Source organism: Ursus arctos, unplaced genomic scaffold, assembly GCF_023065955.2.
Source record: "Ursus arctos isolate Adak ecotype North America unplaced genomic scaffold, UrsArc2.0 scaffold_5, whole genome shotgun sequence".
Classification (NCBI taxonomy): Eukaryota; Metazoa; Chordata; class Mammalia; order Carnivora; family Ursidae; genus Ursus; species Ursus arctos.
The window spans coordinates 75,416,991-75,430,968 of NW_026623067.1; the positions used below are offsets into that span (position 1 = coordinate 75,416,991).

The window sequence follows — 13,978 nt, forward strand, 5'->3', positions numbered from 1 at the left end:
CTTTTTCTGCATCTGTTGAAATGATCATATGGTTTTTAACCTTTCTCTTGTTGATGTGATGTGTCATGTTGATTGATTTGTGAATATTGAACCATTCTTGCATCCTGGGGATAAATCCCACTTGATGGTGGTGAATTGTTTTTTTAATGTACTGTTGGATTTAGTTTGCTAATATTTTGTTGAGATTTTTTACATCTATGTTCGTCACTTATCAGCCTATAGTTTTCTTTTTTGTTTGATGCCTTTTTTTTTTTAAAGATCTTATTTATTTATTTGAGAGACAGACAGAGCATGAACAGGGGGGAGGCGGCAGAGGGAGAAGGAGAAACAGACTCCCTGCTGAGCAGGGAACCAGTCACACGGCTCTGTCCCAGGGCTCTGAGATCATGACCTGAGCCGAAGGCAGACGTTTAACTGGCTGAACCACCGGGGCACTCTATTTGTGTATGATGTCTTAATCCAGTTTTGGTATCAAGGTAATGCTGGCCTCAGAATGAATTTGGAAGCTTTCCTTCCTCTTCTGTTTTTTGGAATAGTTTGAAAAGAGTAAGTTTTAAATCCTCTTTAAATGTTTGGTAGAATTCACCTGGGAAGTCATCTGGTCCTGGACTTGTTTGTTGGGAGATTTTTGAATACTGATTCAGTTTCATTGCTAGTAATCATTTTGTTCAGATTTTCTATTTCTTCCTGATTCAGTTTTACAAGGTTATATGTTTTAGGAATTTATCCATTTCTTTTAGGTCGTCAATTTGTTAGCATATAATTTTACATACTCTCTTATAATCCTTTGTATTTCTGTGTTGTAACTTGATATTTCTCCCCTCCTTCATTTCTGAAATTGAGTCCTCTTTCTCTCTCTTAAATGAATCAAGCTAAAGGTTTTTCAGTTTTATTCATCTTTTTAAAGAACCAGCTCCTGGTTTCATTGATCTGGTCTATTGGTTTTTTAGTCTCTATTTCATTTATTTCTGCTCTAATCTATATTATTTCCTTCCTTCTGCTGGCTTTAGGCTTTGTTTGTTGTTCCTTTTCTAGCTCCCTAGGTGTAAAGTTAAGCTGTTAATTTGAGATCTTTCTTCTTGAGATAGGCCTAATATTGCTATAATCTTCCCTCTTAGAACGGCTTTTGCTGTATCCCAAAGATTTTGGACCATTGTAATTTCATTTTCATTTGTCTCCATGTATTTTTTTTCTTTCCTCTTCAGTTTTTTGGTTGACCCATTCATTGTTTAGTAGCATGTTATTTAACCTCCATGTATTTTTGTCGTTTCCAGATTTCTTTTTGTGGTTGATTTCTAGATTCACAACCGTGTGGTTGGAAAAGATGCATGATTCGATTTAAATCTTTCTCAATTTGTTGAGATTTGTTTTGTGATCTGTTCTACAGAATGTCTATGTACATTTGAGAAGAAGGTGTATTTCACTGTTTTTGGATGGAGTGTTCTGAATGTATCTGTTAGATCCATCTGGTCCAATGTGTCATTCCGTGACACTATTTCCTTGTTGAATTTGTGCCTGATCCATCCAGTGGTATAAGTGGGGTATTAAAGTCCCCTACTGTTATTGTATTACTCTCAATTTCTTGCTTTATGTCTGTTTAATAGTTGCTTGATGTATGTTGGGTGTGTAAATACTTGTAATTGTTCAATCTTTTTCTTGGGTTATGTCCTTTATGGTTATGAAATGTCTTTTTCTCTTGTTATAATCTTTGTTTTAAAGTCTCTTTGGTCTGATAGAAGTATTACTACCCCAGCTTTCTTTTCATTTCCATTTGCATGATAAATGTTTTTCCATCTCTTCACTTGGATGTTCAGTTTTAAGGATCTTTATTCTCAGTGCTTAATACAATACCTGGAACATAATAAATGCTTAATAAATATTTGGATGAATTGATGCAACAGGAGGTGGAATTAAAAGTAGACTTTTTAATATATAGTAATACCAGATTTCATGCCAAAATAATTGGGTTCATTGGGAGTAAGATGTCTAGGGAAGTGGTAAGCACATAGATGAACTGGATATTAGTCTACTTTTAAACATATTTAAAATATTCCATAATATAGGGGTTGTTTTTTTTAAAGATTTTATTTATTTGGGAGAGAGAGCACACAAGTTGGGGGGTGCAGAGGGAGAGGGAGAAGCAGACTCCCCACTGAGTGGGGAGCCCCACATGGGGCTCTATCCCAGGACCCCAAGATCATGACCCAAGCTGAAGGCAGATGCTTAACCAACTGAACCACCCAGGCACCCTGTTGTATGCTTTTTTTAAAAAATGAAAGGTACTGTGGTATCCATCTCTGGCAGTTAAAGTTGGAAGATTATTATAAAACGTATTGTTACCTAGAATCTCTTTCCTAGTCCTAGACTTCTGAGTAATTGTATGTTCTCTTTAAAAAAAATAATATATAGTTTTGCTGTCCAACCCAGTAGCCAGTAGCCATATTTGACAATGTTTAAATTTAAGATTAAAAAATTAAAAATTCGGTCCTCGTTTGACAATCCACATTTCACATGTTCAATAGAAAATATCCATTGTCACCGAAAGTTCTCTTGGACAGGACTGCTGTAGCAGATGGAAAGAAAATAAATATTAAATTTTTTAAACTCTTAGAAAATAGCCCTAAATGGGGGTGCCTGGGTGGCTCATTCGATTAAGCATCCAACTCTTGATTTAGGCTCCGGTCATGATCTCTTTCGTGAGATTGAGTCCCCACATCAGGTTCCGTGCTCATGCTGGGTGTGGAGCCTGCTTGGGATTCTATCTCCCTCTCCCTCTGCCCTCACCCCACTATTCATTCTCTCTCTTTAAAAAAAAAAAAAAAAGTCCTCAATGACCTTCATTTCACTAAATAATAATAACAAAAAATCTTGAGTAAGAAGATGACTATAGACTATAGAGAGTATCTATGAATTGAGAGTATAGCCGGTCATCTGAATTGAAAGCATTTACTGTAATACATAATTTTTTGTTCTTTGTCGGTGAAATAAAGAATACAAAGAGAGAGTACTATTAAGCTATTAAACATTACAGTCATTGAAAAATAGAGACATTAGATCTGTATTACTAAAAATTCAATGTCATGTGATACTTGACATGGTTTTCTTTTTAAATGAAGAAAATATACTGATAAAATTTTATTGATTAGCTTTATATTTTGTTGAAGGAAATTTCATTAGGATTCTAATAATACTCTGAAAGAAATACTTTGTCCACAGAATATTCATTGAATTGTTTGTATGTCACAAATTATTGGGTTCATGTTTTTCAGGTCTTGCCTTTACAATGAAAGTTTTTGCCATCAAATTTCAAAAAATATTATTGGCACTAAGGTGCTCCACCTGACTCTGCTCAAATTTTTCTTTAATTTAGTGGAAAGTGAAGTGCGACATCTGACCCAAAAGTAAGTTTAATCACAAAGAAAAATGTTTCTATATTTTCATTGTTTTATGTACATTTTTCTAATTTATGTACATACTTCTGAAGAGTCACATTTTCTTTTTTTTTTTTTTAAAGATTTTATTTATTCATTCAACAGAGATAGAGACAGCCAGCGAGAGAGGGAACACAAGCAGGGGGAGTGGGAGAGGAAGAAGCAGGCTCCCAGCAGAGGAGCCTGATGTGGGGCTCGATCCCATAACGCGAGGATCATGCCCTGAGCCGAAGGCAGACGCTTAACTGCTGTGCCACCCAGGCGCCCCGAGTCACCTTATTTTCTAGTTTAGATTTGTGTATTTTTTAAAAAGATTTTATTTATTTATTTATTTGATGGCCAGACAGCAAGAGAGCACAAGCAGGGGGAACGGCACAGGGAGAGGGTGAGGGAGAAGCAGGCTCCCACTGAGCAGGGAGCCTGCCATGGGGCTGGATCCCAGGACCCTGGGATCATTACCTGAGCCAAAGGCAGATGCTCAACCGACTGAGCCACCCAAGTGCCCCTAGTTTAGATTTATTTTTAAAACACAGTTGCAGACATAGTTCTTTAGTGTCAATAAAGCTTTTTATGTTCTTTATGTGTCTTAAGTTTACATATTTGTTTTTCACTAGCTTCGATATTTGGATAGGTAAGATTTTGTTATATTATTCAGGGTTTATGTTTTTTATAATTCTTAAGTAATTGAACACTTAAGTAAACGTTCCATTAGTTTTTTGGGGGATTTCCCCCCCTACTATGTTTTTTAACATTGAATCTGTAATATCCATGATAAGTTTTGTGTATGCTCTAAAACATGCAGTTAGATTACTCTGTGTATTTGTTGGTCATTATATTGAATTGTGGCCTTTTTTATATTTTTTCTTTATTATAACTATATGTTGTAATCTTTATATATTATGCCCTTTCTATATTTAGAAACCACTAGATCTTTTTGTATTATGGCAAGAGATATTATACCTAATACCTATAGTGATCAAGTTGGCATAAAGATATACTTTGATTCATATTTTCATTAGGTTGTATGACTGGTCAGATTCTCAGAGTCTGAAAATAACAGGAAAGGCAATTCTTCTTGAAATCTTTTGGTCAGGAAATGAGGCCTCTGGGCTTTTGACCAAACCAGTAAATATGCTTTTGGAGTGGACTATATATTCTCACAAGGAAAAATGCAAGTCTAATGATGTAAGTAGAATTGATTTACAAACAAATAATGACCTATGGAAAAGTACATCTTTTGAGTTATGCTTCTTTTGTCTTTATTCTTTGAACAATTTGAATAAAACTAAAATCTACCCAAATGTATCCTTGTTTTCTATATAGTTTATTTAGTTTTATGGTAAAAGATCGTTAGAGGCTGGCTGCTTCATCATCACACATTTGGATATAGTAGCTAGGGACAGTTATTTGATCATTAGTGCTAAGAAATATGTATTCACTTATCATTCTAGATTTTTTACTTTTGCACATTTCAATTCATAAGGAACCTATGATTTTAAAAATTGAGTCCATACAATTTTTTGTGTGTATAAATAAAAAGTTTGACTTGTTTTTAAAACAGCCTTTGTGGTTGTTAGTTATTTCTTCATAAGTAGATCTTGCTTGTCATTAGGAATTTAACATGCAGTGATTTTAGTGTATTACCTACCTGAAGGGTAGTTGGGAAAATTTAATGCACTGAAATATGTAAAGTGCATAGCAACATACTGCGCCATGTTTTGGGTGCATAATTACTATTAGTCAGCTTTCTCCTCTTCAAAATAATCGCCTTTGGGACTCTATTTTCTGCTTTATTTCTAATAAATATACTCAAAATAAATTGCATTTGTGTACAAATTGAGATTTATGTACAGGTTTTGATACCTAAATCTTGTGTGCTGTTAATGTTTTTTTCAATGTTTTTTATTGTCATTTATGTATTTTCCTTTGATTTCAAGAAATATTTAAGATGTTTTAAAGCTTCTAAATGGATGTATTTTTGTTATGATTAGTGGCTTTTGTTTGCCTGTGCTTTTTTGTTAATTTCTAAGAGTAAATTATAATTAATAAACGAGCCCTATAATGATTTCTGCCTTCTGAAATTACCTGAACTTTCCTTTTGACTCCATGTATGATTATACAGTGCGTTTTCTCTGTTTTCATTGCTCTCTATCATGTTTTTTTTTAAAAGATTATTTGAGAGAGAGAGAAAGGGAGAGCGGTCACAAGTAGGGGGAGGGGCAGAGGGAAAGAGAGAGGGAGAGAAACAGACTCTCCACTGAGCAGGGATCCCACCGCAGGGCCTGATCCTAAGACCCTGAGATCATGACCTGAGCCCGAATCAAGAGTCGGATGCTCAACCGACTGAGCCACCTAGGCACCCTACTCTCTATCATCTTTTATGTCAAGTTTAATAATTGCTTTAGTCAAACTTTTTGGAATCTACTTTGTGAATTTATCCCTTTTTTTTTTTTTAAACTATGTACTTTGTACGTAGTGATACATAGTGGTTTGGGTGGAGAATTCTGGTGTCAGGTGGGCATAAGTATTCTTTCTCAAGGAAAATTCTTACATAGTTTATCTTCTCATATTTCTTCTGAAATGTTTTCTCTGCTCAACTTTTTTTTAGTTCCAGTTAAACTCATGTTACACCTTCTGCTTTTCATCTATGCTTTTTCCCTCTCATCTAGATTTTCAGGTTTTTTTCTGTACTTGGAGCATTCTGGGTAGTGTCTTTTCATGTAATTTTTAGTTCACTAGTCTCTTTTCATCTATGTCTAATATGTTGTTAAACATGACTGTTGTATTTTTTCCAGTTTTAAACTTTTTTTTCTTTTTTTTTAAGATTTTTATTTATTTGACAGAGGGAGACACAGCGAGAAGCGAGAGAGGGAACACAAGCCAGGGGAGTGGGAGAGGGAGAAGCAGGCTTCCCACCAAGCAGGGAGCCTGATGTGGGCCTCGATCCCAGGACTCCGGGATCATGACCTGAGCCGAAGGCAGACGCTTAACGACTGAGCCACCCAGGCACCTATCCAGTTTTAGACTTTTTAACTTCCTAATTACTATAACATGTTTTTATGGTTTCTAGTTCCCTCCAAAATTTTCAAGATTTTTTTTTGTCAGGCACTAATGGTCTTTTAACATGGCAGTGATAGTTAATTTATAGTTTATGTATGAGTGTGTCATATTTGAAGTCTTTGTGAGTCTGTTTCTTTTTTTTTTTTTTTTTTTAAATTTTTTATTCATTTGAAGAGATAGAGACAGCCAGCGAGAGAGGGAACACAAGCAGGGGGAGTGGGAGAGGAAGAAGCAGGCTCATAGCAGAGGAGCCTGACGTGGGGCTCGATCCCAGAACGCCGGGATCACGCCCTGAGCTGAAGGCAGACGCTTAACCGCTGTGCCACCCAGGCGCCCCTGTGAGTCTGTTTCTAACTGTTGTTTCTGCTATTTCCTTCTCTTGTGTTTTTTATATTCTCTTACAAGCTAGTAATCATTAACTGTGTGCCATAAATCGCATTTGAAAAATTATTTGTAGAAACGGTAACATGACAAATGCACCAAATATCTTTCTCCAGAGAGAACTTCTGTTGCCAGGTTTGAGGGTTCATGGCTAGTCCCAAGTGAGGTACAGGGCTACAAATACATGGTTTTTTTCTCTTGTGTATTAGGCCTTGGGCTATGGCTTTTATCCTCCTTTTCTTCTAGGCTCCAGAAACCACACTTCTGTCTCTCAGGTCTTTCTTTGGGGTCAGCAAGTGTCCTGATGGCAAAGTCAGCTAGTTTTGAGGGCTTCATTTGGCTCTTTGTCTTGGCTTAGCAATTATTTATAACTTTCCAGAAGTTATGTTTTACATAACATGTTATCTTTCTGGAAGATGTTTTACATATTGTATTTACGTACTGTATTCAACATTTTCAGTTTTCTTTTATAAGGTCATTTATTTGAATTACTTAAGCCTCCATTATCAGAAACAGTTCCCTTGTTGGTTTTTAAAAATTCTCCTTAGGGAGTGCCTGAGGCTTACAAAAAGAAAATTCTTTTGAGGGCCCTAATTTTTCTTTAATTTCCATTAAAAAAGGGAGAATTATTTCTGGGTATAGCATGTTTGTGATAAAGTAGTTGTATTATGTGGCAATAACCAAGTGAGTAGCCATTATCTTGTACATGTGTCTCGTTTAAAACGAAATATGATTATACAGATGTAAATTGAAAATACTCAACATAAATAGAACTATCTATACTTCATTGCCAGTTGAGTTTAATACTTGTGTAATACTTCTAAGATAAAACTGATAACGTTCTTATTAATTAACATCTGCTTCTTATGTACTTTTTAGACCATGGAATCATTGGGGATAGAAAATATTTTCTAATTATGGAGCATTTCTTTTTTATCCATTTGATTAAATAAATAAATCTGCTCATTTGTAACTTAAGGCAATGATAAAACTGACGTTTTTCACAATTATACTAAATCACCAAAGGACCATCAAAGATAAGAACTTACTCAGGAAATACTGATGTAAATAATAGATTTATCCATGATTAACTTGAAGGTTTCTGTTCAAATTTATAAATAAATTAAACATATTTTGTAAAGCAATCTGCAATAAATTATAGCATCAGTTGTAATATTAGAACTAGCTTTAAACTTAGCAAATCAGTATTTTAACATTTGAATTGTGTAAATTCATAAAAACTGTTTTGTGTGTGTGTGTGTGTTACCTTATCTGCTAGAATTCATTCTGGTACCTAATTAAATCTTTTTGGCAGTTTCCAATTTCAAGAATTCCATGCATGTTCACAGACATCATTTTCTGTACTGTAAAGCATTTGTTTCTTGATTTGCTGAGTTGAAGCATTCAATTTAAGTCATTAGTTAAACAGAAGTCCTCAGTTTATGCTAATATTGTTTTGTCATAATGTCAATCAGCAAATGTTACAGAGTGACACAAAGGCAGTGAATTTCATTGTCATTAATCTGAGAAAGCTTTGGGCTTTCCTTGGCAAAGAGCAGAGGTGAGCTATGTCAAGGTTATGAAGGAGGTACAAATTTTGCTAAGCTTGGTGGTTAGTCCTGTTTTTCTTTGTGATGTCCTTAAATGCTATTTAATGATAACCCTACCATTGTAGGTAGAAGTGGAAGCTACTTTGTATTTAAAGATAGGGAAATTGAGGCTAAAGAGTTTAAGTAACTTATGCAAGGTGTCACGGCCTGTTAGGGTAAAGTCTTGCTTAGAGGCCAAGTCTCCATTGCAGCATACTTGCTCTTGTTTCAGACGCCAGTGGTTTAAACAGGAAGAGGCACATTATGTGTATTATGTTTGCATCTTTCTGACAGAGGTACTAGCAGAGCCTTGTGTCATCTCTTGCCGGGGATATTGCTTAAAGCCCTAACCCGGTAGTCAGAAGGCCCAGATTGCAGTTCTACATTATACACTAGTCAATTTTTGGAAGATTACCAAATTTATTAAATGGAGGTTACTTGTACTGGCAGATACTAGAGAACTGTATTGACAGAATGTCTGATAATAGACTTTAACACATTAGAAAGGTGTTCTAACGTAAATATGTGTCATATGCACATCATGTCTTTCATTTCTTTGTTAATTCTCAGAGTTTTCTGTTCTTTGAGCTTTAGCAAACTTTACAGTATTCCAGGAAAGCTTTTCTCCCTTGATGGTTTATTTGCCATTTTCTCACTAATCTACTTCTAAATCATGTATGTGTGTGTATATATATAGCCACTATGCTAGAAAGGATAGCATTCTTTATACACTGTTAAAGTTGCAGTGAGTACAATCCATAGCGCAATGTCTTGGCCCTTTGATTATAGTGAGTGACATAGATAAGAATATATTATAAAAGGATCCAAGAACCTAATTTGAAAGTGTTTTTTTAAATAAAAATTTACTATTATGAATATATGGTAGTAGGAAGTTTAGGCAATGTCACACAGATAAGAATAATTTTGACACTATCTTATCATGGTAAGGAAACTATAGTCATTCCTTGTGAGTATTGCAAGGGCTACCCATCTCTGTTTAATAACAGTAATATCAAGGTAAATTGAATAATAGACAATATTGATACCAATTTGTGGTATCAGGTGTGTATACATACACTTGTGTAAGGAAAGGGAAAGGTCCCAACTGGTTGATTTTCTTAGGTTTTTTTGAATTGATGAAGTGTTCAGTTGTAGTTTATATGAGACTTAGTTCTGTGGGCTAAGCTCCTTTTCCCTCTCCAGAGCCTTGGGACCAGGGATCTGAAGTGATCCTGATTTACTCTGCTCTTGGGATGGGGAATATTTTGAGAAATCAAAATTTACCAGTTTCTTGCGTCCTTCCTGAGTAGTGTCATCGCTGATATTCAGATATACATGTTGCTGCAAGGAGCATTCTATGATGTAGATCTTGATAGGATCAATTTTTAGTTTAAATATAGCTTTTCACTTTCCTGTTTTATATATTTATAAACAGGATATTTATATATCCTGTTCTTTTGATAAGTTGAACCATAAGAAATAAAACTTGCTCGGAGTGATTGATTGTCTCCATGTTGGCTTTACAAAGTAAGAACTTGGCTTCCTGCAAAGTGCTTTGAAGAGTAGCTAACACTCAATGCTTAAGGGAGTGAGTTCTGGTCAGTTTATGATTTGGACCCTACCAGGGTACTAGGGAAGGAGATGGTACTTCCCAGCCAGCTGATAGAGCCAGTCCTGCTGCTGCTTCCCAAGTCATAAAGGTGCCACTGGAAGACTTAAACCCAGCTCTGCAATCAGGGTAGGAGAGAGGGTGCTGCTGATGCCCGTTCAGAAATCCTGACCTGGCAGGATCAGGCTGTGGTCAAGGTTCTATATCGTATCCTCTGATGATATTAGAGGAAAGGCATTGCTTCCTAATCATGCAGCTTAAAATCCCCTCAGCCCCATTTCTTCATGGTCTCTCTCTCTCTCAAGTTCTACTGTCCAGCCCAGCCTTAAGGCAGTGTATTGCCACACAGTGTGATAGAGCAGTGGGGAACTTGCACACCTACCTAAGCATCCTGACTGGGCTTTTCCTCGGTAAAAACTTTTTCGGCAGGGCTGACATATGTGCTGCTTGACCATTTACCCTTGTTTGGACAACAAACTAGAACTAGAACTTCAGTTTTGAAATCACTTAACTAAGAGCTGCTTATAATAAGGAATGATGATGCCCTCATGAAATATTATATATACCGTAAGAACCTTGTCTGCTGAGGGCAGGAGAAATAAATCCAGTAGTCACTGATGGTTAGAGATTTCTCTGTCCCCAATCCCATATTAGGCATAGTATGGTTGCAGAACATAGCACTCAAAATCTATTCGGATACTATAATATTTATTTATTAAAAACTTTTCACATGTTTTCTACCCAGTTGTTAATTTGGTGATTTTTTTTTTTTCATACATCCAACATGTCTAAAGAACAAATAACTGAAAATAAAGGAATTTCAACTAGTCTTAATGTCTTTGTAGAAAATGTCAACTAGTTTTAATGTCTTTATCAGAGGTGTTTAAGAAATATTTTTGTACCTCTCTACCTTCATACTTTATGGGTTAGAAAGATATTTTCCATATTAGGGTAAAGCACACTTACCATAATTAAAAATTTGTATGCTTGCTATATTTTTTATACAAATTTTATGTTGATTATAGAAGTGATAATAGAGAACAGTATTCATTCTTTAAAAATTGATCTTTATACATCTCTAAGTTAGGTAATGGCATTTGATACAATTTAATAATTAGAATTTGATCCAATCTGTTTCTTCATTTACAACAAAAAGGACAATCTTATCTGCTAAACTTTTTATTGTGTTTTAAGTCTTTCTCTGGCATATGCCATTTGGATAAATGTAAAGATTAATTTTATGTATAAACGCTAGGGATGGCTAGGTCTATCTTTTTTTATAATCCTATATTCCTGTTAACAGAAATCCATAGAAGCCAGATACTTCCTCCTCAGTGTAATAGAATTACTGCCATACTAAAGCATTTAACACTATTGAATAATGTTATTTTAAAAGTTTATTATAAGCGATCCATATATTAAGTCCCAGAGGTTTTATTAAATGTTTTTGTCATGTGGATATAAAGAAGTAGATATGGATAGAGGGAGGAAGGAGAAGAGAAAGAAGGAAAAGCAGAGAATGGAGTGAGGGAGGTAGCTTGTTAGGGTTCTCAGGAATACCTTTTAGTATGAGCATGCCCTGTATTTTTGAAAAACTAAATTTTGCCTCAACAAGTATTCAAAATAAACACTGATAAAGAAACATTTTAATACACTTTACTAATATTTTCCCATCTTAACATTAGGTCTTCAAACATGAACTAGCTTACTTACTGACTGGAATTCTTGGAGCAGCAATAGATTATTGGATCTTCCTTGGTCTTAAGAGGGGTAAAAATGTTATGCGACACATGTCTGATGACTTAGGAAGTTATGTTTCCCTTTCGTGTGATGGTAAGTGTATCTGTATTATGTTTTTCTTAGACCAATTGTGTGATTTTTCCTTTAGACAGTCTGTAATCTTTAATATACATTTATATGAAGTTTTAAAAAAATACTTCCATATACACTCACCTGTGTAAGTATATATACATAGATACACATACACGTAGATATGTGTATGAACACACACACACATAACAAACAGTATAAAGAAGGTAAAAATTACTCCTAATGAATGCTCTCACACAAACACTTTTTCATCTTTTTTTTTTTTCTAGGAATTTCTAAGTATTTTTATATAGTTGAACTCATATATGTAATTTGTATTCTTATTTTCTTCTAAATGTTACATGAGCCTTCACCCCCATATACATCATTTATTATTCAAAATGTTATTTGATGATTTCATAATAATTGAATGTTATAGAAAATAGTACCTAGAAAGAAATTATTATATATGTACATAACTATTGTTTTCCTTAATCATATAACTAAAAATTATAAGTAAACTACCCTATACAAGTAAACATTTCACTAGACAAATTTATTTTTTATTTTTATTAACTAGACAAATTTAAATCTGTTTATACTCTTTTCATTGAAGAAATAGATTGGCTTTTTCATATATGATGTTCTGGAATCTTACATGGTAAGAACTATTTTTAGTCCCTTTAATACTTGGTAATCATTCAAGTTGAGTAGAAAGCATTACCTTTTGTGAAAGGAGCAGGGAGCCCAATGCGGGACTCTACCCCATATGTGCCTTGTGAATAGTTCTCAGCTCTCTTCCTGGATAAATAACAAAAGACAATGACATGGACTCAATATTTATGTTATAAAGCCACTTGGATTAATTCGGGTTATGTCACTCTTTAAAACATTTGCCCCATGTACCTGTTGCTGTGTAACTTTCCTTATTATAAAAAGCTGCTACTATTTGTTTCCCATTGAGTCTGGTGATGTAGCACGTGAGCACGGATGAAGCAAAAATAAGTAACTTATATATATAATTTTCTCACTCTTTCTTCTCCCACCAGTCATCTATTCTAATTTTAAAATTTCCTCTTTAAAATAAATGGGGGGGGGAGAATATTATTTAAGCAATGTGATAACAGAACTCATTTTATGAAATGTTCTGCTGCGCGCTCTTGATCTTCTAAGTGAGGAAGGCTTCCAAGACCTGAGGGACATTCCTGAACTTTAAAGTCAATTTAGGAAACTATGAATCTTTTTATTTCTGTCTTTCTGTCTTGTATCCTAACTTCCTAAAATGAACGTATTGTTTAAAACAAGTGAGTTTGTGGCCCTCCAATATAAAAGATCATTTTTGTATACTTTAAAAATTTTAGATTGCCAAATACTCTTTTTTGTTACACATGTGTTTCAGTGCATCTAGGTTTTATGTAAAAGAAAAAGTTCTTGAATATGCTGTCAGTCACTTTAATACTTTGAAGAGAGATTCTAGAATAGGAATCCAGGATTAAAACTAGGTTCAGGATTTATTCGATGATGCCCTCTGCAAAGAGAGGTCTCTTTTTATACTACTGAAGTTAGAAGATTTTTATCTAAAGCATTTTATCTTCTTCTTCTTTTTTTTTTTCTTTTCGTTTTCATTGAGCTGCGGGGTGATTACTGTTCCTTTTGTGGAGTAGCTGTCCTTTGTTGCATGACTTTTTAACATTTCTTAGCTCAAATTCCATTTTCTTTTAGAATCTTTTCTTATTATTTCTTTCACACCATTCCTACTGGTCTTTTGTTACTGTTGTTGTTTTAGAAAAGCAAATGTCTGTCATCATTTGCTAGCCTCAGAACTAAACATTCAGCTAAAAGGATTCCCCTGTTTTTATTCCATAATGAAACTACTTTGAGTTAGGGGACCCAGGACGGGATTAGCAGTGGCTTTAGAGACTTCAATGACTTTAGAGTCAGTGTAGTTACATGTATTGTTTCTGGTATGTATGGGTCACCTTCAGGGAAATATAATTTATCTTGTACTTAAGCCAAATGCAGGAAATAAGAGCCTGTACTAATGGGGTTCTCTATACATCAGCTTCAATGGTGGTTTCTCTCATATTCTCAATTTCCCT

At 34.7% G+C, this 13,978-nt stretch overlaps 1 protein-coding gene across 3 annotated transcripts in view; it reads left to right on the forward strand.

The window, feature by feature from the left end:
- The window catches only part of SLF1 (SMC5-SMC6 complex localization factor 1), a 71,103-nt gene that overhangs the window by 34,434 nt on the left and 22,691 nt on the right, over nucleotides 1-13,978 (forward strand). For all 3 annotated transcript variants that reach the window (XM_026498608.4, XM_048220971.2, XM_057307501.1), the window contains 3 exons: nucleotides 3,270-3,401; nucleotides 4,451-4,616; nucleotides 11,756-11,903. In XM_026498608.4, the coding sequence (XP_026354393.2) occupies nucleotides 3,270-3,401; nucleotides 4,451-4,616; nucleotides 11,756-11,903 (446 nt within the window). The remainder of the gene's footprint in view (nucleotides 1-3,269; nucleotides 3,402-4,450; nucleotides 4,617-11,755; nucleotides 11,904-13,978) is intronic.